General features: G+C 39.7%; 1 protein-coding gene across 1 annotated transcript in view; it reads right to left on the reverse strand.

Annotated features, from left to right (window-relative positions):
• Positions 1-23,476, reverse strand: part of LOC311263456 (synaptic vesicle glycoprotein 2B-like) — a 46,239-nt gene extending 22,763 nt beyond the window's left edge. The window contains exons 1-3 of the mRNA XM_084363527.1: positions 23,342-23,476; positions 3,022-3,608; positions 555-781 (exon numbers count right to left, since the gene is read on the reverse strand). Of these exons, the coding sequence (XP_084219653.1) occupies positions 555-781; positions 3,022-3,257 (463 nt within the window). The 5' untranslated portion in view covers positions 3,258-3,608; positions 23,342-23,476. The remainder of the gene's footprint in view (positions 1-554; positions 782-3,021; positions 3,609-23,341) is intronic.
• Between the last annotated feature and the right edge of the window lie 435 nt (positions 23,477-23,911).

The following is a 23,911-nucleotide window of genomic DNA, read 5'->3' on the forward strand; positions in this document are numbered from 1 at the left end:
AGATAAAAGCATGACAAGGCATCTGTGGTTGCAGTTTGTTGCTATGTTGTCACCATTTCTGCATGGAATAATGTGGACGTGGAAAATAAAAAGGACAGCTTTTGGTGGATTTTGATACATTGCTGGCTCAGTAAATGCTTGTTTTTTCAGCTAGCTTGTGTGTTGATTGTGCCTGTCTGATGTGGTTGCATCTTAAAATGGTTTGCATCAGTAGAATGAAAATTATCTAAGCTGTCTAACTGTACATGACATTAGCCTAGTCACTTAGCTGTGTTTGTATTGTTTGGCAAACCAGCCGCTGTGATCACTCAGCTAATGAAGAATGATTTAAGTTCCTTTACAAAAAGAAACTGTGGCAAATACATTACAACTTGTTTCTCTGTCAACGCTTCAGAGGAATATGGAGGCAGCTTTCTATTTCTGTTCAGGGAAGCAAATACCAACCGATCACTACATCACTAATGGACAGACACAAATTCTTCTGACAGCAGCAGAGAAACACTTCCCACCATGAAACCACACTGTAAGCAACATTAAATCATTAAAGCCCTTACCCAGCATTCCTTTCTCTGCATTGGACAAACATAGATCTTTTTCTGCAGACGGTAGAACGAACGCAACCACAAAACACTCGACTCCATCTGCCATCAGAGCCAGGCCCAGCACTGTGAAGAGTGTCCACTGGAACCTTCCGTGACCGCAGTCCTCCATGATGTCTTCGTATTGTTCGGATAGCTCCTCTAGTTCAGAGACTGCGCTGCCAGCTGCTCGGGTTTTAGCCCTGGAACACGGACGGAGAAAAAACAGTAACATGAATCTGTTTAATACTGAAAACAATTCCTTTTACAATGTCATGAACATCTGCAATTGGCTCTGGTGTTGTTTGTCAGATTAAGGGATTACACGCCCCTAATAGGAATGTAATTTGATTGTGTTTGATCAGAAGAATTAAGGAATTAATATTGCTGAAATCTGATCCAACCAAAAATCTCGGTGCAAATCATGGTGAAGTGAACTAAAACTGAAGGGAGTGACTGTTGAGCTGTACTGCATTCAGACAGCTCGTTCACCTCTGAGTGCTATATCTGGGACTGCAGTGCTGTTCCCTCAGTGTGACGTAGATAAGACGGAAAAATAACCAGACTGAGAATCAGGGGCCTCATTTATCAATCACAGTTTTGTGCTGTATATGTACGCCCATCTCATAGAATTTGATTCATTAAGTCAAAATCAATATAACAAATCAAACCTGCTGACAATTAGTACATGATATGGGCTGAGGATATTATGAAAAACAATAAGCAGGAACATCTTGAGATGTGAAATCAATCACTGCGAACATCAACCCTGCATTCACTTTTGTAAGTGTTGTTATTATCTTTGTGTGTTTAGGGGCAGAAATAAATATATAATATTATATTATAATAATATTCATAATCCTGATTTCACTTGTATATAATCACCTGAAACTAACAATAGCTGTGTTTTCATTACCTTACACTGAACCTTTTCTATCGACAAAGGTGTTGCACTGCCACCATGTTCCATGTACTGTAGCCCAGAACAGACAAACCAAACACTCTGTGAGGGGCTTATGTGTGTTTAGCAACAACTTTAGGAGTTTGTAAGTCAAGGGGTGTTCAGTTGGTTGCAAGCTGCAACCTCACTGCCAGTTCCATTAAATCCTACACAGAGGAATGTGAATGGAATTAAAGTGCAGATTGATTTAAATAGTCTGCACTGCATTACCTCATAAAGCAAAATGCAACTTTGACTAAAATGAATGCAGACTTGGTGTTCACTGTGATGGATTACATGACTCAAGAAAGTTTCAACAGTCTGCGTTATACACAAGTCATGGAAACCAAGGCTGCCAGGAAGCTAACATTCACATTTCTATAACCACGCCAGAGTTGAAGGACATATTCAGATTTACTTAAATAAAACTACCAACACAACAATCTAATAAAAATACTCTGTGACCAGTACAGTGTTACAGCTGTATCTGCTCTCAGCTGTTTGTCTCTTCTCTCCTCCGGTCCTCCCTGGCTCTGCCCTGATTGCTTAATGAGGGGCACCTGGCGTGGGAGGAAGTGCTTATAAGCTCCTGTGCCAGCATCACAAGGGAGAATCTTTCGGATTAAGGACTGCAGGTGATTCATCTCAGCCTGAGATTTTGTTCTGTTATATTTTAGTTTATTGTCTCAATTGTTAGCTGTTTTTTTTACATTAATTAACCACAAAACAACACCATTAAAACAACCAGATCCAAACAAATCAAATGGGATTTATTAAGGTCAGGGGTGGAGTGCTGTCCTCTCCAAAGAGCTGCCTAAGGAGGGGGCATGTCCTAAATTGAAAAGGCTACTTAAAGGGTGTCTCCATCAGTGTTCCACATTACAGTGTGTTTGGAGGTGTTGGGGAGTACTACTGCTTATGTAAAAAAAAAAGGAAAAAAAAGTAGTTTAAAGCCTTTTGTGGCTCCAGAAAGAGCTGCATGCACACTGATAAAATGCCTCCAGTGATGTCACTCAGTGGTTAAGTTGCATTGTGGGTAATGTAGGTGCAGGGTTTTGAAGGGTAGTCCACCAGTCTGCATTGCATTCCTATAACACTGTTGGACTCATAATGGACTGTATATGGGCTAAAAATACAAAACCCCTGGCTTTAAAGCAGGTACATATATAGGTTGGAATCTGTGAAGCTTGGAAGATGTTTGTCAAAGCAGCCACAGCAAGAACACTGAACTAATGTATGAGAACTGCAAGAAGAGGAAAAGGCAGAGATGGCACATGGATGCAGGTGGGTGAGATGCAACTCATAACTAATTCATCATTGTGTGTAAAAATAAACAGATAAAAAAAACAAAGCAAATCTTTCTTCCCACCATAGATGCTTGTGCACTGTAGCCTACATCTGAGTGGAGGTTAAGAGAAAGTTTGAAAGCCATACTTGCACATTCTTCTCTGTTTTTTGGTACATTAAGAGAAGAACAAAAAGAAGAAATCTGCTGTGTGTTACCGTGCGGCTCGCTGTGCAGCCTTCACTTCGTCAGGATGTGGTATCCCTTGATATTCCCCTTCGTACATCTGATCCTCTTCATCGTGTCCCTCTGTCACGTCACTTGCTGCATCCTCTTCCTGGGGAGGGTAGTTAGCCTGGTAACCATATCCATCATGGCCACCACCTTCTCCGTACGTCCCATAGCTGTCATCCCCTCCTTGGTGGTAAACGTTGTTTTGATAGGGGTCAGCCATCTTGGCTCAGTGGGCCTGCTGGGCTGAGAGCTAATTTTACAGCAGGTAGAGGGCTTTTGTTTGGCCTGTTAGTTATGTCTCGTCTGATGTGAAATTTGAGGAATAAGTGATTGTGATAACCTTACTATTTGATCTTTCACATAAACATGACGAGTTAATTAGCCTAAAAGTGCAAATATGCTACACTACTTGTGTCACAGTCATTAGTTACAGTGACTGTTCCTCTCACTGGCATCTAAAGATAGTATTGAGTAACAGTGTTAACATCTAGCATCACAAATTCATCCTGGTTGGAGTTGTGGTGATGCTGGGGGTGACTCCAGGGACCTCAGATGTCTTCAGTTTTCACTCCTGACAAGAGAAAAAGAAAGAGAAAGGTCAGTTTATCCTAAAAAGAAAGGTACATTTATCCTCAAAAGAAAAAACAAGTCTCTGCATAATGGCTGCTCATGTAACTTTACAACCTATTCTCTAGTGTCTCAATGTGCTGAACCAGTTCAACTTGACCTTTATGGCAGATTGCTCAGTCACGTAGCTGTGCATTTTATTTGTGTTTATGCTCATCCACAAGAGAAACAATGAGATGGTTGTTTCCTCACAGCCATTTCATCATTTATGGATGTGGAGAAACAATAACCCTTTCTAAATGGTGGTCTGTCTTTTCTTCTTCCTGGGTGACAAACGCATGAGTATAACACACACTCAATCTTGTTCAACCCAAGCAATGTAAGCTTGACATGCTGCAATTTCTGTATCACTTACAGCATCCTGTAACAAAAATTAATTTTTCATCCACTTGACAGGAGAAATCATTTCAGTGTAATGTTTGAGGATTTTCAGTTTGATAAAACCTGCCGCACGCTGCTGACCCACGTTATTCACACTCATCACAGTAAGTCAGCAAATCATTTTACCTTCCCACGGTGGGCACATGGTGTTTAAGAGGCTTTTCCACTTAAATCCCTTTCATTCACAGTGAATCCTATAATTTTACTGGAATTTATTGGGTCACATACCATATATTGTTATAAACCACTGTGCTTCTCTGTCAATAAAGGTAATAGCTTTATCAACATACCAAACACGCAGACAAAAGCCCCTAATTCCCCTAAATGCTAACATGCTCATAACAATTTTGACAAGCTGATACTAAGCAGGTACATTGTTTACAATGCTCATCATAGCATGTTAGCATCCTAAAATCCGCTTATTAGCACTAAATACAATAGAAGTGCAGCTGAGGCTGATGGGAATGTCATTAGGGTTTTTGTTTTTTTTGCCTTTATTTAGAAGACATAAAAAATTAGACAAGACATAACAAGGTACTCTAGGAGACATTAAAGGATTAACACGATGAGGGAAGACAAACACTGAACAAAGACAATGATAACAGCAAAAACAAGAAATACTGGGTTATTGACACTATTTATGTTTGAGAAATGTCATGATGTGTTTGTAGGGGAGCAGAAAGGGGGAGTAGTTTTACAAACATCTGTGAGGGGCAATTGGAAAAAAGTAAAATAAAATATAATAAGTCAAAATAACTAAAATGATAATAAATAAATGAATAGTTTGATGTTTTAGCTCTCTCTTGAGGAGCTGTCATGTCATCCATATATATATGTTTCATTCGTCATAAAACAAAGTACTGCATGAGCTGATTTTTTAGCCTGATGATGAGGATGACTGTGGAGTAAAAATCAGGAGATCAACAAAAGTGATTACAGTCCCTGGGCCAGGATGTCACTAAGTCCATTTCAGACACAAACACTCTTCATTCCAGGAAATTGACACTTAATTCCACGATTACTTTGTTTGCTCCAGTTGTAAAACTGATGGTATAATTTTAAAATGATTATTTTGTTCACACAAACACATGGTCAACAAAAAACAAAATGCAGTATACAAAAGCTACCGTTGGAGACTCAACATCATGGAGGCTCTGTTGTTAAAATAGCAAGATATTTGGTGAAGAGCACATTAAAATGTTTTCATGACTGGAAACTCAAAATTTAGGATATGAGGAATTGATTTAAAAATTCAAACAATGGCATGAACTGATTTCAACAGAAATTTACAAAAATGTGGTGATGTCAATATTATGACAGAAACACACACAAACAGACACGCTTTTCACTTTGCCAGTAGTGTTATACATTCACACACCTCAACATATGGCTACACACAATAGTACAAGATATCGCAACACCCATGACATTTATCATTATTCATTCATTAATTCATTATCTGTAACTGCTTATACTTTACAGGTCGCCAATTCATCACAGGGCTGATGTGTAAAGACAAACAACCATTCACACTCACATTCACACCTACAGGCAATTTAGTGTACAGTGACCCATTAACTTCACGTCTTTGGATAGTGGGAGGAAGCCGGACTACCCGGAGAGAACCCATGCAGACACAGGAAGAACATACGAACTCCACACAGTAGGGCCCTGCCACTGCAGGGTAATGGACCCAGGACCCTCTTGCTCTGAGGCAACAGTGCTCACTGCTTTTGGGGGATTTATAGGAGACAGATTAATAAAGAACAGTCAATACTGATGCAATGGATCCTATACTCCCCACAATAAAACAATGTCTTTCCTTACACAGTCCAGTGTATTTCAAATCCAGTCTGCCACACAGGCTCTTAGTAATACATTTAAAGTTCCGAGCCAAAAACAAGATTACCCTGATGACATCATCTTGGTTATTTTAATTAAACTTTCGAAAGCTCTCTCTTCAGAGCCACATCCTAAAACTGGCTATGTATAACTCATGATGAGTAAACTTGTCTTTTTGTGTTACATCAAGTGCCCCTAACTATTATTGTTATGAATCAATACATCCAGTCATTTCACATGATAAATGTATGCCTAACACTATCACATCATGTATCTCATCTCAGCTAATGAAAAATATCCTCAGTGCTCTCCAGGGAAATGCCAGTTTGCTGGTGTGACTGTGCTCTGTGCCCTGTACTGGCAGGAAAATAGAGCCCTCAGTCCTCCTTCCTGTTCGTGTTGTCTTAGAGGTGACTGCGTCGTATCAACCATATGGACGCTTTCTTAGCCAGGAGGCCAGTCATTGCCAAGCTACAACCACAGCTCAGCTCTTCTGTGCAGGACACATATTCTCCGTCTTTATGGAAACCTATTAGGATTGAAAAATAACCCTGCATTTTGACTCACACCAGCAACATGAATGAATGAATCATAGGACCACATTGTTGAGTATGGTGAGAGATGCTGAAAGTAAAAGTGGTACTAGAAGTGCAATTATGTGATCCTGCAGAATTAATTTTCAAATGCCAGTAAAAGAACTTGGAATCAATATTCATTTATTTGATTCAATTGTATAAAAGTCTTTCCAAGCCAATGAGAGGGGTTGTTCAGTGCACTGGGTAGACGAAACTTCAGAGGAGACACCCATCAACATCACAAGGCATGTACACGCAGCAGTACGTTCTAGTGTTGGGAGCAGGCGAATCATATTGACCTTTGACCCATGCTGTGTTCCATAACGGTCGCTCTCCCTCCAGCTCCACTTATCAGAGCCACAGTTCCCTTGTACAGCAGAGTGACCAGGGTGGTGGCTGGTGGTCTTTGATTATTCCTATGCTCTAAGACTCACATCATAATAATTTTCACTGACATTACCTACAGCTGCCTGCTGGATATATGAGATTCATTTCACCAGTACACATAAAGAATACTACATACTGTACATCATAGGACAATATTTACAGTAGGGGCAGTTCAATAGTAATAGATATATTTAGGAAGTACGCTTATTGTTATTAGTATTGTTGAAAATTAGATTCACATAAAATATCCCCAGCAGCAACTATGATGTTTAATAATTAACATATAAAAATAAGGGAGTTACAAACTGTTTCATGCTGTTGTTATAAATAAATAAATGTAATTGGAGACAATGGTGATCTGAATTTATAGTGAGAAAAGTTATGATTCTCTTTTGAATCAGAATCAGATGCTTGTAGCTCAGGTCACTTCATACATGCACTGTGTCAGGTCTTTGTCTCTTTTCTGACGCTCAATGAAATGTATCTCATTGTAGCTCAGAAAGAACAAATTCTTAAGATTAGGATACTTCAAACTATGAAAGGAAAGGCTGTTTCTGCTGACAAAGCTCCGGAGACAAACTAGTAGATAGTCTCTGTCTGAGTTATCTGAGCCTGCCCATAAGAATGTGTGAAACGACCTGTTAAAGCTCAATTCACTGATGCTCGTGGCTTCTCTGTTCTGTCTGAATTGTGTCTGGGCTCTTGGACCCCACATGCTATAGCTATAGTAGCTGTTTTTCCATTTTGTCTCCTCTCACTGGCCATGATGGAATCCATTCCCACAAAATGACTATTTCCGTTTGTGGGAGGTGATCAAGCTGTTAGTGTTCGTGCACCATCCCTGTCTGTCGCACTCAGCCCCGAGCCCATTGGTTAAAAATTAAGATCTAAAAAAAATTATATTTCCTTTTTAAAAAGACTCAGTGACTCACTGACCACTGCAGTTTTTACCAAATGTCACTTGGGTGGAAATGCATTTGTTGGCATCTATTTTGTATTTTGGAATTGAGTCAAATACACTATAGTGTGTGTGAAATGTAAGGATGTGGATACACACTGAACACCTTTAAAATATAGGGGGCAGCATCAGCTGGTATTGATTTCATTTTGTGAATCTGTGTGTGTGTGTGTGTGTGTGTGTGTGTGTGTCATCATGGTAAAATGTGGTCCTGGAGACACCTTTTGCAGAAGGAACTACCACAGAAGCAGTTTAGAGTAGTGAGGCAGGTGTTTATATGTCTGTCTGTCTGTAAATAGACTTTAATCAGCACAACAATATCACAGTCACAGCCACAAACTTTACAGGTGCACACCCATAAAGTTTTGTGAGATCAAAATGAGGGCAAAGTCTGAAGATGAGTGTGATCCAACCCATCAGTAGTGAGTCCTCATGTAATAATGTACTAATGGCTACTTCACACTTTTGGGTCAGGCGGTCACCATGTTGACAAGCACCGCAGCTAATGTGATCACATCACAAGATGGTCTCTAGTTTTTAGTATTTATTTATTTATCATCTCCAGAAAGGAGGATATGTTTTCACCCATGTCCTTTTGTTGGTTGGTTTGTCAGCAGAACTCAATTATAAACTACAGAACATATTGTGTTACTGGAGAGCTAAATGTAACACAAAGAGTTAACCTAAAAGGACGCACCTCCCAAAACACTACCCAGAACAGGCAGCACACTACGACAAACTTGATTAACAGTAGCCCAAGTACATGGCACACAAAAGTAGTAAAACTACATCACCGAAGTGCACATGTCTAAACAGCTGTTTGATGAGCCCCAAATATCAACACACTTATCATTTTACTACAGTCACTGTTCTTTTAAGGTTCAACTTAACAAATTCTTAAAAATGCATTCAAACCATGACATACATCACTGCTGCACTAACCCCCACCCCCCATAACACTCCCACACTCTGTTGGCTTATTTCTCCAGTGTCCCTCTGTCTCTTTCCCTGTGTAACTAATGCTTTAGATGTTCACTTGTTCACCGATTCATAAAACCAGAGCAACATAGAGTATGTACTGTAACTCCTATACCCGACAATAATGGCACAAAGGGTCTTTATTACCGGTTCTAATTGAAAGTGGTGAAAGTGACTTCGTAGACAAATTACAGAGACACCTTTAAATGTCATTAATACAGATTCTGTAACAGAATATATTCTTGTGTCACTGAAAGTAATCACAGTTTTGCCAAAACGTTAATAGGTGACTATTATTTGACTGACGACACAGAGCTGTGTGTGTGTGTGTGTGTGTGTGTGTGTGTGTTTGTGTGTGTGTATGTGTATGTGTCTACCCTGCATCTTCATCACTAGTTAACAAGGTTGTCACTCTAGTAATGCACAAATATAGAGACCGGCAGTGGCTAATATGATTTATTGAAAATGGAAGGTTGAGTTTAGGGAAAAGGTCTATGACATGGTTGCTCAAATGTATTTTCAGTGCAGCACATAAACATTATCACATTATTGTTGTGATAAATGTTTAATGTGAGTATCCTGTCTGAAATGGAGTCATCAACATGATTGCATGACTGATGTCAGTGGACCAGTTGATGTGACGTATTTACCTACCTGATATTTTACTTAAGTTGTCTTACTTCTATTGTTCTTGTATTAGGCACTTCTTTTTGCATTTTACACCTGAAACATATATTGTATATTTTGTATAGTTCACTAATATTTAATACTCTTTATTGTTTCAAACTGGGCCAGTGTGTGACCCTTACTCCGGGAACCCACTGGTTGTTAATGATTTTTCTATTGTACTGGAAATTCTTTTGTAGCTAAATTTCCTTCGGGATTTAATAAAGTTCTAGCTTATCTCATCTTATCTTATAACAAATTGGTATTCAGTCACAGGAGGTAGGTAACACCGTTACTTGTAGGTAAACTGGAAATTCCGATTTCATAAACAACTGTGTCACATGTAATATGTTTCCACATTTGGCCAGTTTAATTTATCCAATGAGATTTACGATCTAAGAGCAACTGTGGAGGCACTGATTGGAGAATTACAGACTACAATCAGTGAAGGTCACTTTATACTGTGTGATACACTCCTGTTGTTTGATAAATGGCTGTAGTTGTAGGACCACACGGTTATATCTGTACTTGCTCAATTCAATAATGTATCATTTGAAAGGTAAGACACTACACTGAAGGATTTCTCACTGAACCATCATAGCTTCTAAAACAGATTACTGTGATACATAATGAAGTGCCCTACTTGTCTGATTGTATGCTTCTTCCACCTCTGAGGCTCTTGATGAAGGCAGACCATTACTCCATTTGGTTAATAGCAATACACCATTAGTGGTTGAGGTGATGGCTGCTGGATTTATTACTTCACTTTGTTCTACACAATTCAATTTATGTGCCACTGCTTTGTTCAACTGTTTGTTGAGCTCTACTTAACTGCTCTGTTTGCTCAGGTGGCTTCGGCCTTCTTTTCAGCTCTGTTCTGTTCAATAATCTCCATCTTTCTCACTGCATTACTGTGTCCCCTTGGATTACAATCATTACAATTCTCTAATTTACAGTACATAATGGGACATTATGTGTAAAATCATGGACATTATCATTGCACAATTGGAATAAACCATATATTCTGTTAGGAGAGGGCCAGGCCAAGAATGCTTTCTGTCAGTTCTCTCTACCCAAGCAAGCAAAAAGGGGGACCACGCCCAGACCTTTGTTCTGCCCTCTGTTGAGTGCATGTAAATCTGAAATTTGAGTGCTACAAGTACCCCTTCTTGATTACTCAACAGCGGTATTGTTAAAGCAGGAGACTTTCCTCAGAGTAAATGAAGCATGGTGGAACAGTATGACTGCTTCTCCTGCTGCAATTTACCTTCCTACATTGTTACCCTAGACATTGTTTGTCCGTAGGTATACTCTTGATCATTTTTTGGAAGCTATAAGGCCTCTCCTGTACAAAATTGCTAAACACACATATTAGGATACAGAAGCACTAACCAAACCAAACCTCAAATTAAAAGTTTATTTTAAAACAGAACAGACAGAACAAAAGAAATCCATGACCAGCAAATTATGGGAGTCAAGGCAAAACATAACCTAGTGATGATAAAAGACCTGGTTAAATCAGAAACCAAAAACAGACACTGGCTATAAGCAGCCAAACAAACTCTGTCATGTTCAAAAATGACTGTGGTCTAGTAGACGCACAATAGAAATACAAAATTACAGGTCAGGTACTCCCAAGGACACCCCAGCATCCCATTAACCAGGATAATAATAATAATAATAATAATAATAACTGGACAACCCCAAGTACAGTGGAATCCAAATGACAGTAGTCTTCAGCCTGAGCATGACCATGGTGGATAAGGGAGATCAGAATCAACAGAATCCTCTGGAATAGGCAATGTCAAAAGTCATCCTGCCTATGAGGGATCGCCCTATCCTCCACCACAACGTCATAAGGGATAGACACCTAACCAAAAACCCACTGGTAGGACCACTCCACCAGGTCACCTTGACCCTAATAACCCTGTGCATAGGAAAAGAGGCAATACTTAACTATACTGCTGATTATTAAGCTGCCAGTAACCCTGTCCCAATAATTAAGAAAAGCTGGGTGAGCAAGAAACCCAAACCTGTACCCGTTGGATCCTGGAACGGAAACAAAAGACAACAGCCCAAGTTCAGGCTGACTTCACAAATAAAAAAATCAAGACACAACATGGTCATACCAACCTTTTGCTACTCTCCACAGGGCAAGGAAGAGAGGGAGTAATGGAACCTCTGTCAGATCTAATCCAGAGCATAAGATCACAAGCACAAGATGAAATGCGACAATAGGGGACATTTTGTTTGCTACATCCTTCTGTTTGTAGCTCTTACAGTGGCAAAATCGCAAACAGACAATACCTAGAAATGGGAAATAGCCACCTGGGAAGTAGACAAACCCCAACCCTAGAATGAATATACACGTTGGACAAGGAGTTGCCATGCTTTTCTGATCTGATGGCCTACCTCTCACAATTGACCAGCAACAAGTTTACTGAAGTTCTCACCATCAATCTCCATGAGAAATGGGATTCATATACCCCCTCTCGAGAAAAGCCTTTGACTCTCTATTAGCCAAAGAGTGAATCTACAATGCAATTTGAACTAGGACTGGACCTTATTCACAGAACCTGTTTGTGTCCAACTTGATCCACAGCTATGTTTTAATGCCCCAACCAGCACTGACCAAAAACAAGGAGCTCAAGGGTACCAGCACTGTTGTCTCTACAGTCATTCACCCCATGGAAAAGGTCAGAAAGACATTATTACAACAACATTAAGGCCCTTGGTTTAAGGTCTTTGAGTGTGGAGTTAATGTGCACCCCTTGTCTTCCCAAGGTGCTAAGGCTTGCAATTTACCAACACAATACCAAGTCTCTTCACAGGACTAATGAGATAATGATACAAATGAAGCTTTGTTGAGGTTCAGTGGTTGTAGCACAACAGTCTACCATGCAGCTGTCAGACCTCTAAGACCTCTGTTTAGGTAAATGCAGAGATCTATACAAAGTCTTCATCACACCCCTTTTATCTCCCCTGTGAATTCCCCACTGTGGTCATCAGCTATGTTAACATAGGCTTTATTCAATCTGAGCATCAAATGCACACGGGCGTGGTCATCACTTTACAGTGCCCCCAGAAGTTGTCATTGTTGCTGCTTGTCTGTGTGGCTTTTTAATTTTTTTTTATTGTTTGTTTTAGTTTTATTTCATTTACATTTTTATTACAGATTTTCCAAAACTAGACACCATAGGTACACATTTGTTATTTGTATTTTGTTTATTTCTGTATCTGGTAGAGTTTTTTGAGCATTTTTTGTTCTTTTAATTCTTTTTCCTAAATGCATTGTATGTGTTGTCAAATTGGTGAAGATTTTTTTTCCCTAATTTCTGTGTGTTAAGTCTATTTGCATTTGCTTTCTTAAGTTGTAGATCATTTAGCTTTCAGGGCCGCCATATTTTTCTGCTTCCACAACAATCAGATTACTGACGGCGTTCACTCTACTCATTTCAATGTCAAGTCAGTGCATTCCTCCTCTATTCACCTCCAGTTTTTATAACATCCAGCCTTCATGTGTCCTACCACTAAGCTCATTACAAATGCCACTCTGCAGTATGACTTCACGATGGGGTCGAATTACCAAAGACCCAAACAACCCCGACCCATATTTCTTCAATTTTCCTACTCTGCACTCAAAAAACAAACAAAACACCTCCAATAAACTCTTTTGATTACTCTTTAAGAATCTTTTTCAGTTAGATCCTTCCTGATTGAATGATCTCTGTATCTCTTTTGGTTTGTTATTGTCATTTCATTTATCTGTCTTTCTAACAACATGTATTAGTGGTAGACTGTTTGATTGACAGCTGAGCATTGATAAGTGACAAGCTGGCCATAGGTTGTTTTGCTGTTGATAGCTAGCCAGCAGGAAATTAAAATCTGAACAGACGGGGTAAGCTCGTCCCCCCGTCAGTCTTTCTCTGTCAAAAGGCTGACCCAGCTTTAATGATAGTCTCTTCTCCAATAAAGAACATAATTAATCCGATAGTAGAATCAGCAGGATGTCTGCAGGTTTCAGCAAGTGTAATTTAAGCCTTTTGTTCCCCATGTGAATGCCAACCTGGAGGCCACTAAAGTCCGTTCATGTAAAAACTATGGCTTTCAATTGATTAAAATATTTAATCGCAATTAATCGCATGATTGTCCATAGTTAACTCACGATTAATCGCACATTTTTATCTGTTCCAAATGTAAAAGGGATATTTTTCAAGTTTTTAACACTCTTATCAACATGGGAGTGGACAGATATGCTTGCTTTATGCAAATGTATGTTTATTATTATTGCAACAATCCAAAACAATGACAGATACTGTCCAGAATATTCTCCAGAATAACCTCAAAGGTGCTGCATGCTCCAAAAATATGCTGAAAGCATAACATGGCAGACCCAAGCCCAACAAGCAACAACAGATGGACATACTGACCTGAATGAAACATTCCTTAGTAATACTAACACAATGTAGTGTCCAACTTTACATGTGTAAAGGTTAATTAAACAATGTTAATCGGCCTGCAAGCTGTAGCCACACATTTAGCTATCGCTGTTGAAAGTTTGTCTCATGTGGCGTCTCTGTATCCAGCGTGGTCTGCCTTTAGAGGAGGAGGAGGGCTCTCTGCATCAGCTGTGTGCTCGGCCAGCAAGTGGTATTTGAGACTTGGCGTACTCTGGTGGTAACTCAGTTAGCATCGACAGTAAATGCAAATAACTTTGTTCTTGTTGAGAGAACCATCTGGCAGGGCTGTGAAGCTGAACATGCCATTCAAAAGACGCCTTTCTTTATCCAATTCTGCTCAAGGAGGTTTGGTTTGTTTCTGCTGTCATCCACAACATTACTGCTGCATCGCTTCCTGATTTCCCAAACTACTGGGTGGGCCGAGGGTCATAACGTTTGCAAGTTAATCGTGTATCAAAAACATTAATGGCGTTGCAAGGAATTTGCGTTAACGCGCTATTATCACATTAACTTTGACAGCCCTAGTGAAAACATGAAAATTAATCGATAATATTCCTCAGCATTGCTTGGTTGTGTTTTTAAAAGATTATAGTTTGCAAAGGTATGCTTTACATACAAAATCTACAGTTCTATCAAATAAATCTCATATTTTACGATTAAATTGCAGTTTGGATTTATTGCTAAAATTCGCCCATTATGCCTGGCTACCTTATATAATACTTGTTACATGCTATATGTATACTTTCACAGGTGAAACAACCAGCAGACTGACCTTTACGCCATTTTCTAAATAATATTATTAACTGACTTAAAAATCTGGCATGTGATCATACTGTGTTTAAAGCTTACTTGAAGTGTACCCTGCCCTTAGCACACCCTGAGGGTTGCTGTCATCAGCAGTAGATCTCTGAACCCAGTCTTATCATGCATCTATTCGTATGGAGTGGACACAATAATAGCTTGTAGTTTATCAGAATAAATACATACAAGCTTTACAGTATTTGTAACCACATTGCGACAATACAAGCAGGAAGTTTCACGGTTTCAGTTCAAAAATAATTATCATCTGGGTTTTTTCTTCCTTGTTTTTTCACTGTAAATCAACAAACAACTTGGACTGCTTGGACCATGTGTAATATTGTAATCACCCCGTGGCTAATCAGTCATGTAGGGTGCAAACCACAACTGCAAGACTCCAGATTTCAAGACAGAAAGTTGTGTAGTGTGGCCAAGGCATTTTTTGTCTTACTGCATGAGAAAGATAATTAGTGATTCAGTCAGGAGGGATGTCTGAAACAGATGTTGGGTCAGATTGAGGTCTTATGGTTGACTGATTTTAGAGTTAGTTAGTGATTACATACAAGCATATGCACACACTAACAAAGGAATATGGCTGCTAATATGCCCAGCAAGGATTATGTCATCTGAGCTTTACAGGCTTAGGTGCACATAGACATTCAGAACACCTTGATGAAAGTACAAAAGCTCTGCTGGACTATCACACATTACAGCCACACCCAAGGTATAGCAATGCTTTTGGTGTGGCATGTAATGTGTTGAACAATGGTTATTCTCCATTCAGTGAGGTTCACAAGTCTAATTGTCTTCCACAATTCAGTGAGTTAGATCACGAATGGTTCCTGTCTGACAGTCCTCATTGCAGAAGTAAGCATGGTGATTTTCATAACTGTTTATTGAGAGGCAAAGTCCCTCCCATTCCAGTGGGCCACCATGAGACCTTAGGTCAGGAAAAGTATGCACACTAAGTGATAACAAATCATTTTTTGATCCACTTTGAATTTGTTTTGTTTACTTAAAGGATATTTTTTCAAAGTTGCAGTTTGTCATAAAATTGTTGAAATATAAAACTGAGAAAGTACATAATTATAAAGACTACACACCCAACAAACACGTAACTGATGTCATCCCACTTAAGGTTCACCTTAACTCATAACTGAAACCTGGTAGAGCTGGTCCAATATATTAGCAGCTCACAGAGCTGATTAACTGTCCTTTAGCTTAACTGCAGCTTTTTCTTTGCCGAGGTGACAGGTTGGTGTTGGTGATGGGTACTGTAGTGGTTCTACACAAAACTAAAAGGTATGTTGCTGAGCATTAAATGGGATCCATCCATCCATCCATCCATCCATTGTCTTCCACTTGTCCAGGGTCAGGTTGCAGAGGCAGCAGGCTTAGAAGGGTATTCCAGACATCTACTGTATAATCCCTCCAGCAGATTGTGCCACGGGGTCTTCTTCCAGTTGATCGTGCCTGGTAAACCTCCGTGGGGAGGCATCCAGGAGGCATCCTAACAAGATGCCCGAACCACCTCAGCTGGCTGAGGTCAAGAGCTTTGCCTTCTGGCTCAGCTCCATCTTTACCATAACGGCACAGTACCCACAGTTACACGAGACGATGTCACTTATGTAACTGTTAGGTGTGTAGTCTTTCTAATGATGTATTTTCTTCATAACAAAAAACTTACTGTTTTTACTTCCAGAATTATGTTTTATCGACAAACATCTTATGGCACAATTCAAATGGGATCAATCAATAGAGTTGGGTGTCATTATTGAAGCATATCACTGTTCTTTCATGGTTTATTACAATGAAGTATGTTTTTGAGATTAAACAGAGAGAGATATTCTGACAGGCGTAAAACTCAGTCAGAATGTTTACTGACTGCAGATGTGAGCTGGTGCAGGATTTTTTATAGAGTGGGTTGATACAGCCTACTTCATTCTTTTCTAAATTAAGAACTGATTTTGATTCATTGGCCAAATAATAAAAATGATAAGATTAACACACTGATATCAAATGTAACAATAAGCCAAATAAAGGAAAACCAAAAAGACACAAGAAGATAAAAAGCAGTAGGCAGCTTGCATCTACACCAAACACACACACACACACACACACTAATGTGCTAGTTATAAATGTTGCAGGTGCAGCTTGCTCCATCATGAATATTAGATGAAACTTTGGTTTCCTCCAGGCTAGCAGCTAGCTGCTGTTCAACCATTGCTGTCTTCAGTCTGTTCTCACATCAGTCTCAGGCGCTGAGGTTTACAAAAACATTGGAATTAGGTCACACTTTATCATATTATCTATTAACGTGTATGCTTGATCATGTCCATTAGTCATTTTCTAAACGCTCCTTTAGGTCAGGTTTATCTCAACTTCCTTCCATCTGGTGGGTGTGACTACATGTCCTGGATTTGTTGGTAGATGTAATCCTTCTACTCTCCCTGGTCAGCCCAAGGAGTCTTCCTTTTTGCCCACAACATCATCAAAAGAGGCCTCTAGGGTATCCCCACTGACTGATGCAGAGAAGCAGCAGCTGCAAAATAAGATCCTCGCAGAATCCCTCACTATATCACATCATTAAGTCAGCTACGATCTCAGCTGCTCATATCTGAAAACAGCAAAGGTTGCTGTGAGATCAGCCTAAAAATTAGACCAGAGGTTTATATCTTAGCTTTCTCTACACCACAGAGGTCTGATACAACACTGAGATTATTTGCAGCTAGTGCAGCGATCCTTTGGTCCAGCACGCTATCCTCAACTTTAACCTTGAGCTCTGAGGTGAAGCGACACAACGTGTACAAAGCAAAGATGGATGAAACTGTCTGCACATATTAGAGATGCCAAACAAGTGTCTCACCTTGTTAGACCTTAACTGAGCCTTGATTCTACCCATCAATGATATCAACAAGTCTAAACAGACTGTAACCTGAGATTATTTCCAGTGATCCTTTGTCTTTTTTAAAACATAAAAATATTCAGTTTTGAAAAGTATTTTCTGCTTGAAAAGGATTTTCTACATTGTTCTCCATTAATTATTAGAATCCAAGATCTATGAATGTGTGAGTGCATTAGACACAAGACGTCTCCCGCTGCTGTTTCAATTAAGTGGTAGCGTGGGATCATGGTAGTTGTAGTCCTAATAGTTACACAAGTTGGATATGCAGACGTGTGGTGGTAAGTGTATTGCATCATTGCCTGTTGCTGTCTGTGTATGAATGGTAGCTTATGTTGCTGCTTGTGCTATTCCCTCACTAATTTTGTTGCTTTCTGCATCACAGAGAGTAGTGACCATCAAACATTTAAACTGCCTCCTGCATCCAACTTGTGGTTCCTAGAGTCTCCAAAAGTAGAATCGGAGGCAGAGCCTTCAGCTATCAGGCTCCTCTCCTGTGGAACCATCATCTAGCTATGAGACCATAGAGACACCATAACACCATTTGCACTTCACTCTCTGCCATAGTTTGGAATGATTGTTATTTCCCACATTTCTTCTTTCCCCAAAAGGAGTATGCATACAGTATATGAACGGAGTGTGGAACTAAAATTAAACTCACCGTTTAATGAAATTTTGGTACTATGACCAACATTCAGAGCATGAATGATCTATACTAGCAACAGATGGAGGGTCTGTCTTTACTCAGTTTCATTCGGTCTCATTCTTTGTGCAGAGAAATGCTTCATGAACGCAGCCAGTGTGATCAAGGGACAGTAAGGTTTCACTGCTGATAGGCAGCGGGTAGAAGGGGTGTTAAACTGAATAGGGGTCGAGTGATGTTTTTTTTCCATGGCCTATAGCGATTATTAGTTTTCAAGGAGACTGATAACTGATATTTGGAACTGCTATGCATTTACAGTTAATATGAAAATGTTTGTGTCAGAATTTAGAATTGGAGATACCACAAACTCCAACAGAAAGCTTAGCTGAAATGCCTTTAAGCATTTATTTAACCAAAGTAGAACTTTCATAGTATAAAAAAAAATAAAAGTTTGTTTCAGAATAAACAATTATATTATTGGATTATAATCACTATTGCATTGACGTGTTCATCACTTTAATGTTGCAGCAGGTTATGGGGGAGCTCATATTAATGTCTTTTATACTGCTGGATAGATTAATAAACAACAGTATCAATGTTTAACTTAACAAGTTAACAACTATGAATTTAGGTTTATCTGAATCGGCAAAGTAACTAGAAATAGTATAGTGAATAGATGTAAAATGTAGCAGAAAATGGAAATACTCAAAGAAATAGTCAAGTACCTCATTACTGTAGGCTACTCGGGTAAATGTACTTAGTTTTTCCATCACTGGGATTAACAGAGACCGTGTATGCTGTTCTGGTCAGTTATATGAAACACAATAGACCTATACCTCCTATAATGTAGCCTATCATGACATGACAAGACAAAAATCTCTTTTTCTAAGCCTTTTCATTTAAGTCCACAGAACAAGGACGGCATGGACATATGTGATTCAAGAAAAGAAAGTTAAAGTGCACTCGGAGGATTAGGCTTCATCGTTAGGCTACGAAATACAGCTTATTTCATTGTTGAGAATCACTCACTTATTAGATGTTCAGATATTTCACTAAATAGAAAAAAACTTTAAGCTGTAGGTGTTGCTAGGGAATAGTCAGGGGGATTGCCAAAGTTGGTAGAATTCATCTTATAGGGTCCATGAATGTCTGTACATTTCATCGTAGTCCATCTCATGGGTAATGAGTTATTTCACTCTGGAGCAAAGTGGTGTATCAACAGACCAACACTGCCATCACCAGAACCAAGCTGGGAGCCATGCGAGCAAAGGTCTACGATTACTGAATTAATTACACATATGCAATGGATTGCATTATGGGTGGGACAAAATATCGATATGGCTATACGACGTATTGTGCGATATTGATACACTGGCACCAAATATAGATATTTTTCTTTAAAAAAAACAAACAGAAATGAACTCCAGAAATGTACTGCCTTTTGCCAGTTTGACTGCTTCCCATTGGAATGATCTCAAATAAAGTCAGTCAAAGATCTTTAACTCATTTAACTCAAGATCTTCTTTGCTTGGTACATTTTCATGTATCATGCTGCTACTGTGCCTCTCTCTCTGACATGAGCATGCTGTAGGAGGCAACAGCTAGAGGCACTACAGCCAACACAGCACATCAGTACTGAGCCTCCACAGATGAACAACATCATAGGAGCTGTACTGAAGAGTCCTGCCTATACTTCTGCTGCTGAAGTGCATAGGGGTTATATATTATTTAAGAAGTGATCCCTGACATCAGACACACACACACACACACACACACACACACACACACACACACACACACACACACCACACAACATTTCTTCCAAGCATCATGCCCCACGATACAAATCTCCATAGCACCAGGTGGTGACAGTCTGTATTTATCATTCAAAAGCATCCCAGAAGCTAAGTGGACAGCAGCCACATGAAGGTGCACACAGCAGATTGAGCTTAACTTCCTGTTAAGCGCCGAGCTAACTTGAATGTGGATAAAATAATTTAATTGTGCGGATCTAGATTTTCCAAATGTTATTGGACTGAATGGCTTAAATTATGACAGTGAAACGATTCATTTGTGATGCCCCAAAAAATGTATCCACCATTTTACAGCTGCTTCTTTCACAATGTTAGCTTATGGGAAAAGGTAATTTTGGGCCACAGGGCATCACGTGACACTGTAGTTAACGGCTCGACCACTACAAAAATTGGCTTCAAACCCGGATCCACTTCCTGGGGGCTTGATTGAGCCAGGCAGAAGGTCAGACACACAAATGGCACAGAGCATCCTGTCAATTTTTAAAATAAAACACCCTGTGCCAACTCAGGATCTTGTTTCACTTCACTTCATCACCATTAACTAGAAAGCCTACTCATGCTTTGTACAAGCACAGAAATCAAAGAAAAATATCTAAATAAACACAATCTGAGCAAGTCAAAAATATCAGCCCAGCACAACACTCAAGACTGGTTGGCTATGAAGCTGCAGGGAGGATGGAGCAAAATTGCATCACACATGCAAAGTCATTGAGACACTGCTCATGAACTGACAGATGGCAGAGATGCTCCTCTCCTAAAGGGAGTGGAAAAGCTCATTATACTTTAACAGAAAAGCTACACCTCTTATTTGGTAGGCAGCCTGTTTTCATGACAATCTTTTGGACCTATTGATTTTGGTATGAAACTGATGTGATAAACTGTGTGAGCAGAAAGATGAAAACAGCCCTGCTTAGACCCATGATAGATGTGAGGAGATGAATCTAGAGAGAAGACTACAGAGTCAGCCCAGTCATTTAGAAAAGATTAATAATTCATCACGTTCCTATCTAGCACAGGAAGAGACCTCTCACACACACACACACACACACACACACACACACACACCTTAGGTACAGTGCAGTCTACTGTATCAAATTGGAGCAGAAGCAAGCTGCACTCTGGTACAGCAGCATCATCAAATCTGAGCTATCAGCTGGTTTTAAAAGATCATGCCAGTGTTCTTCCATGTTTACCACAATCATCTATTTTACATAATACAGACATAAAGGCCTGTGCTGCATTACATGTAACGCTTTTGTAAATTTGACAAAAATAAACGCAGACATGCTTGTTCAGGCTTAGGGTTAGGGTGTCCCGATTCTTGTTAGGATAAGGGTAGGGTGAAGTGTTCGGGATACATGGCCCTCCAAACAGGTTTTTCAGAGGCACATTTTAAACGGATGGATAAGAGAATTCTCTGTCATTTTGATGTATTATGGTCCTTTTCTTTAAAACAAGCTGAAAACAATCACTACTAGTTTTCTGATGTATCGGTGGCTAACTAGCCAGGTAGGTAGGAGCACGGGTGGCTAATGTTAGTCAACAAGATGGGTCAACAAAGTTTTTTTTTAAACCTATCCACAATCTTTTCTGACTAGGCAGTTGTGCCTGTGCCTCACCTTAACAAAACTTTAACTGAAGTGGTGGCAGACAGTAATTTGGTTTTGGAAGGTACTGACATTGCTCTACTGATGACACCAGATCAAACAGTCTGCAGCCATGCTCGCAGCTAACAATATTCACCGGCTGTTGTTTAAACTGATTTACGGGATGACAACTCCTCCTGAGGGGAACATGAAAGTAAAATTTCATCCATTTAACAGATGTCAACACCATTCAACCTGAATGCTGATGTAGACTTTCGATGACTACACTCGTTACCATACAAGAGGCTTTGCCACTGCTTAGAAAGGGACGGCAGTAAAGACCAAAATACCAAAGTCAAGCTTGTTCTTTTGCGAACAGCCAAGTCATCAGGACAAAATGATGGTAGCTAATGTGTCTGTAAACCACTGATATGATCGCCTTTGTACCTGTCATAGGCTACATACTATATTGATATTTCTACAAAAAATGTGTCATATCGCATTGACATTGCATGTGCATGACTGGACTGCCATATTTGTAGGTGGAAGGCATGTCGGTGGAGTTTAAGACTGCATATCAACAAGCCTGTCTTCATCAGAATAACAAACATGTAGATCAAAAATGCAAGCAGCTTATTACGACTGATATTTACAATCTTTGTTAGAAACCAACCTCTAGAGGCTGTCGTAGTTATTACAGCTTCAAAAGAGCAAGTAAGGAGGTGTATTATGATGAGGGAAAAGTCCATATAGGGAGGAAGTTGAGGATGGACGGTCAAATTAAACAAGTGCAGGGCTTTCACTCAGGAGACCGCTGTTTGTGTCCAGTGTGTAACCACATTCAAAGGTGAATTCTTTGAACTTACTATCGCAATACAGTTACACATGCATAACATAAATGATGTTTATTATTATGTAAGTTACAGAAGTAACATGGTTATTTTAACCCAAACCACAATGCTTTTGCAAAAACGTACATTGCAAACATTTATTCTGGCCATTAGGTTGCTGCTAATTCTTCATGTTTTGATGTAAGCTAAAATCCATGTTACGCAGCAGAAGAGTCAAAAGTAACAAACAATAATCCTTAACCCATTGTACAAATTCTATTAGAGTATTAAACGGAGTGGAAGTATTGCAAGAACAAGATTGTAACGTGAGGTCTGTGTATGTTTGCTTGTGTGCATGGATTACATAATGCTGTTGGCAAGCAATCTCTGCTGTATAGGAGCTTTCATGCTTCCTCCTTGTTATCAATAGGTTCGCGGCACCATTTATTTTGTACCTTGTTAGGGACTCTAAACACCCTGTCATCACAATGTTTGCTGTGCAGCGATTATCTACAATTGGAGCAATAGTTCTGAGATGCTTGTTCTCCAAACAACAGATTATTTACTCCACTCAGTCTGGAACTGTAAAACAAGACTAACAAATACATTACACATGGTATGGCTCTATGTTGTATGTTGACTTATTTAAACCATAGAACAAAAGAAAAACTCAATAATAAGTGTGAGTACCTGATTGTGCTACACAATATTGTGATAAATCAAAAATGAAGTACATTTTGGCTGAATTAGTAAAGATGTGTCCATTGCATTCAGAGCACATCACAGCTTTTGCGATCTGAACCAAGTCAAGTATAACACAAGCAACTAAAAAAGCAGATGAAATCCAAAATCCTTACCAAAGCAGGGTCGAACTGAAGTTTGAAGTCAATCGTAGTCTGAAGTTTTTGTATACTGTACATAAAGAGCATCAGCACCCAGAGACGGGACTGAGGGATTAGAACAGGAAAGGATAGTGCCAGCCTCTCACTCCCTCTCCCTCTTCATCCCTCCCTCTCTGCAGCACTCCTCCCTAATGCCACCCACCCATCATGCGCACAATGGTACAGTCCATCTCTATTCAGCAGTACGTGCAAGAACATGCCATTTGGCTGACTGGTGGGAAGAGAAAGGGTCATGTTGGGGGTGGGGTGGAGGGGGATTGCAAGAGACATATGGGTGGCCGGTGGGAGGGGGATGGATGGATGGAAGGAGGTGGGGAGGGAGGGACGGATAGATGAGGAGACAGAGTAGGGGAGTGACAGATGTGTTGACTTAGAGAGCAGAGATGCAAGATGAGATGCTTTCTGTTTTCTGGAAAAGTCCAGCAGCGTCACTCAGATACTGTATAATGTATGTCAGATAAAAATAACCAATGCAAAATACAACTTTCACCATATTTCTTTCTTTCTTTCTTTCCTTATTTCTTT

Source organism: Pagrus pagrus (genome assembly GCF_965226575.1).
Source record: "Pagrus pagrus genome assembly, chromosome: 10".
Lineage (NCBI taxonomy): Eukaryota > Metazoa > Chordata > Actinopteri > Spariformes > Sparidae > Pagrus > Pagrus pagrus.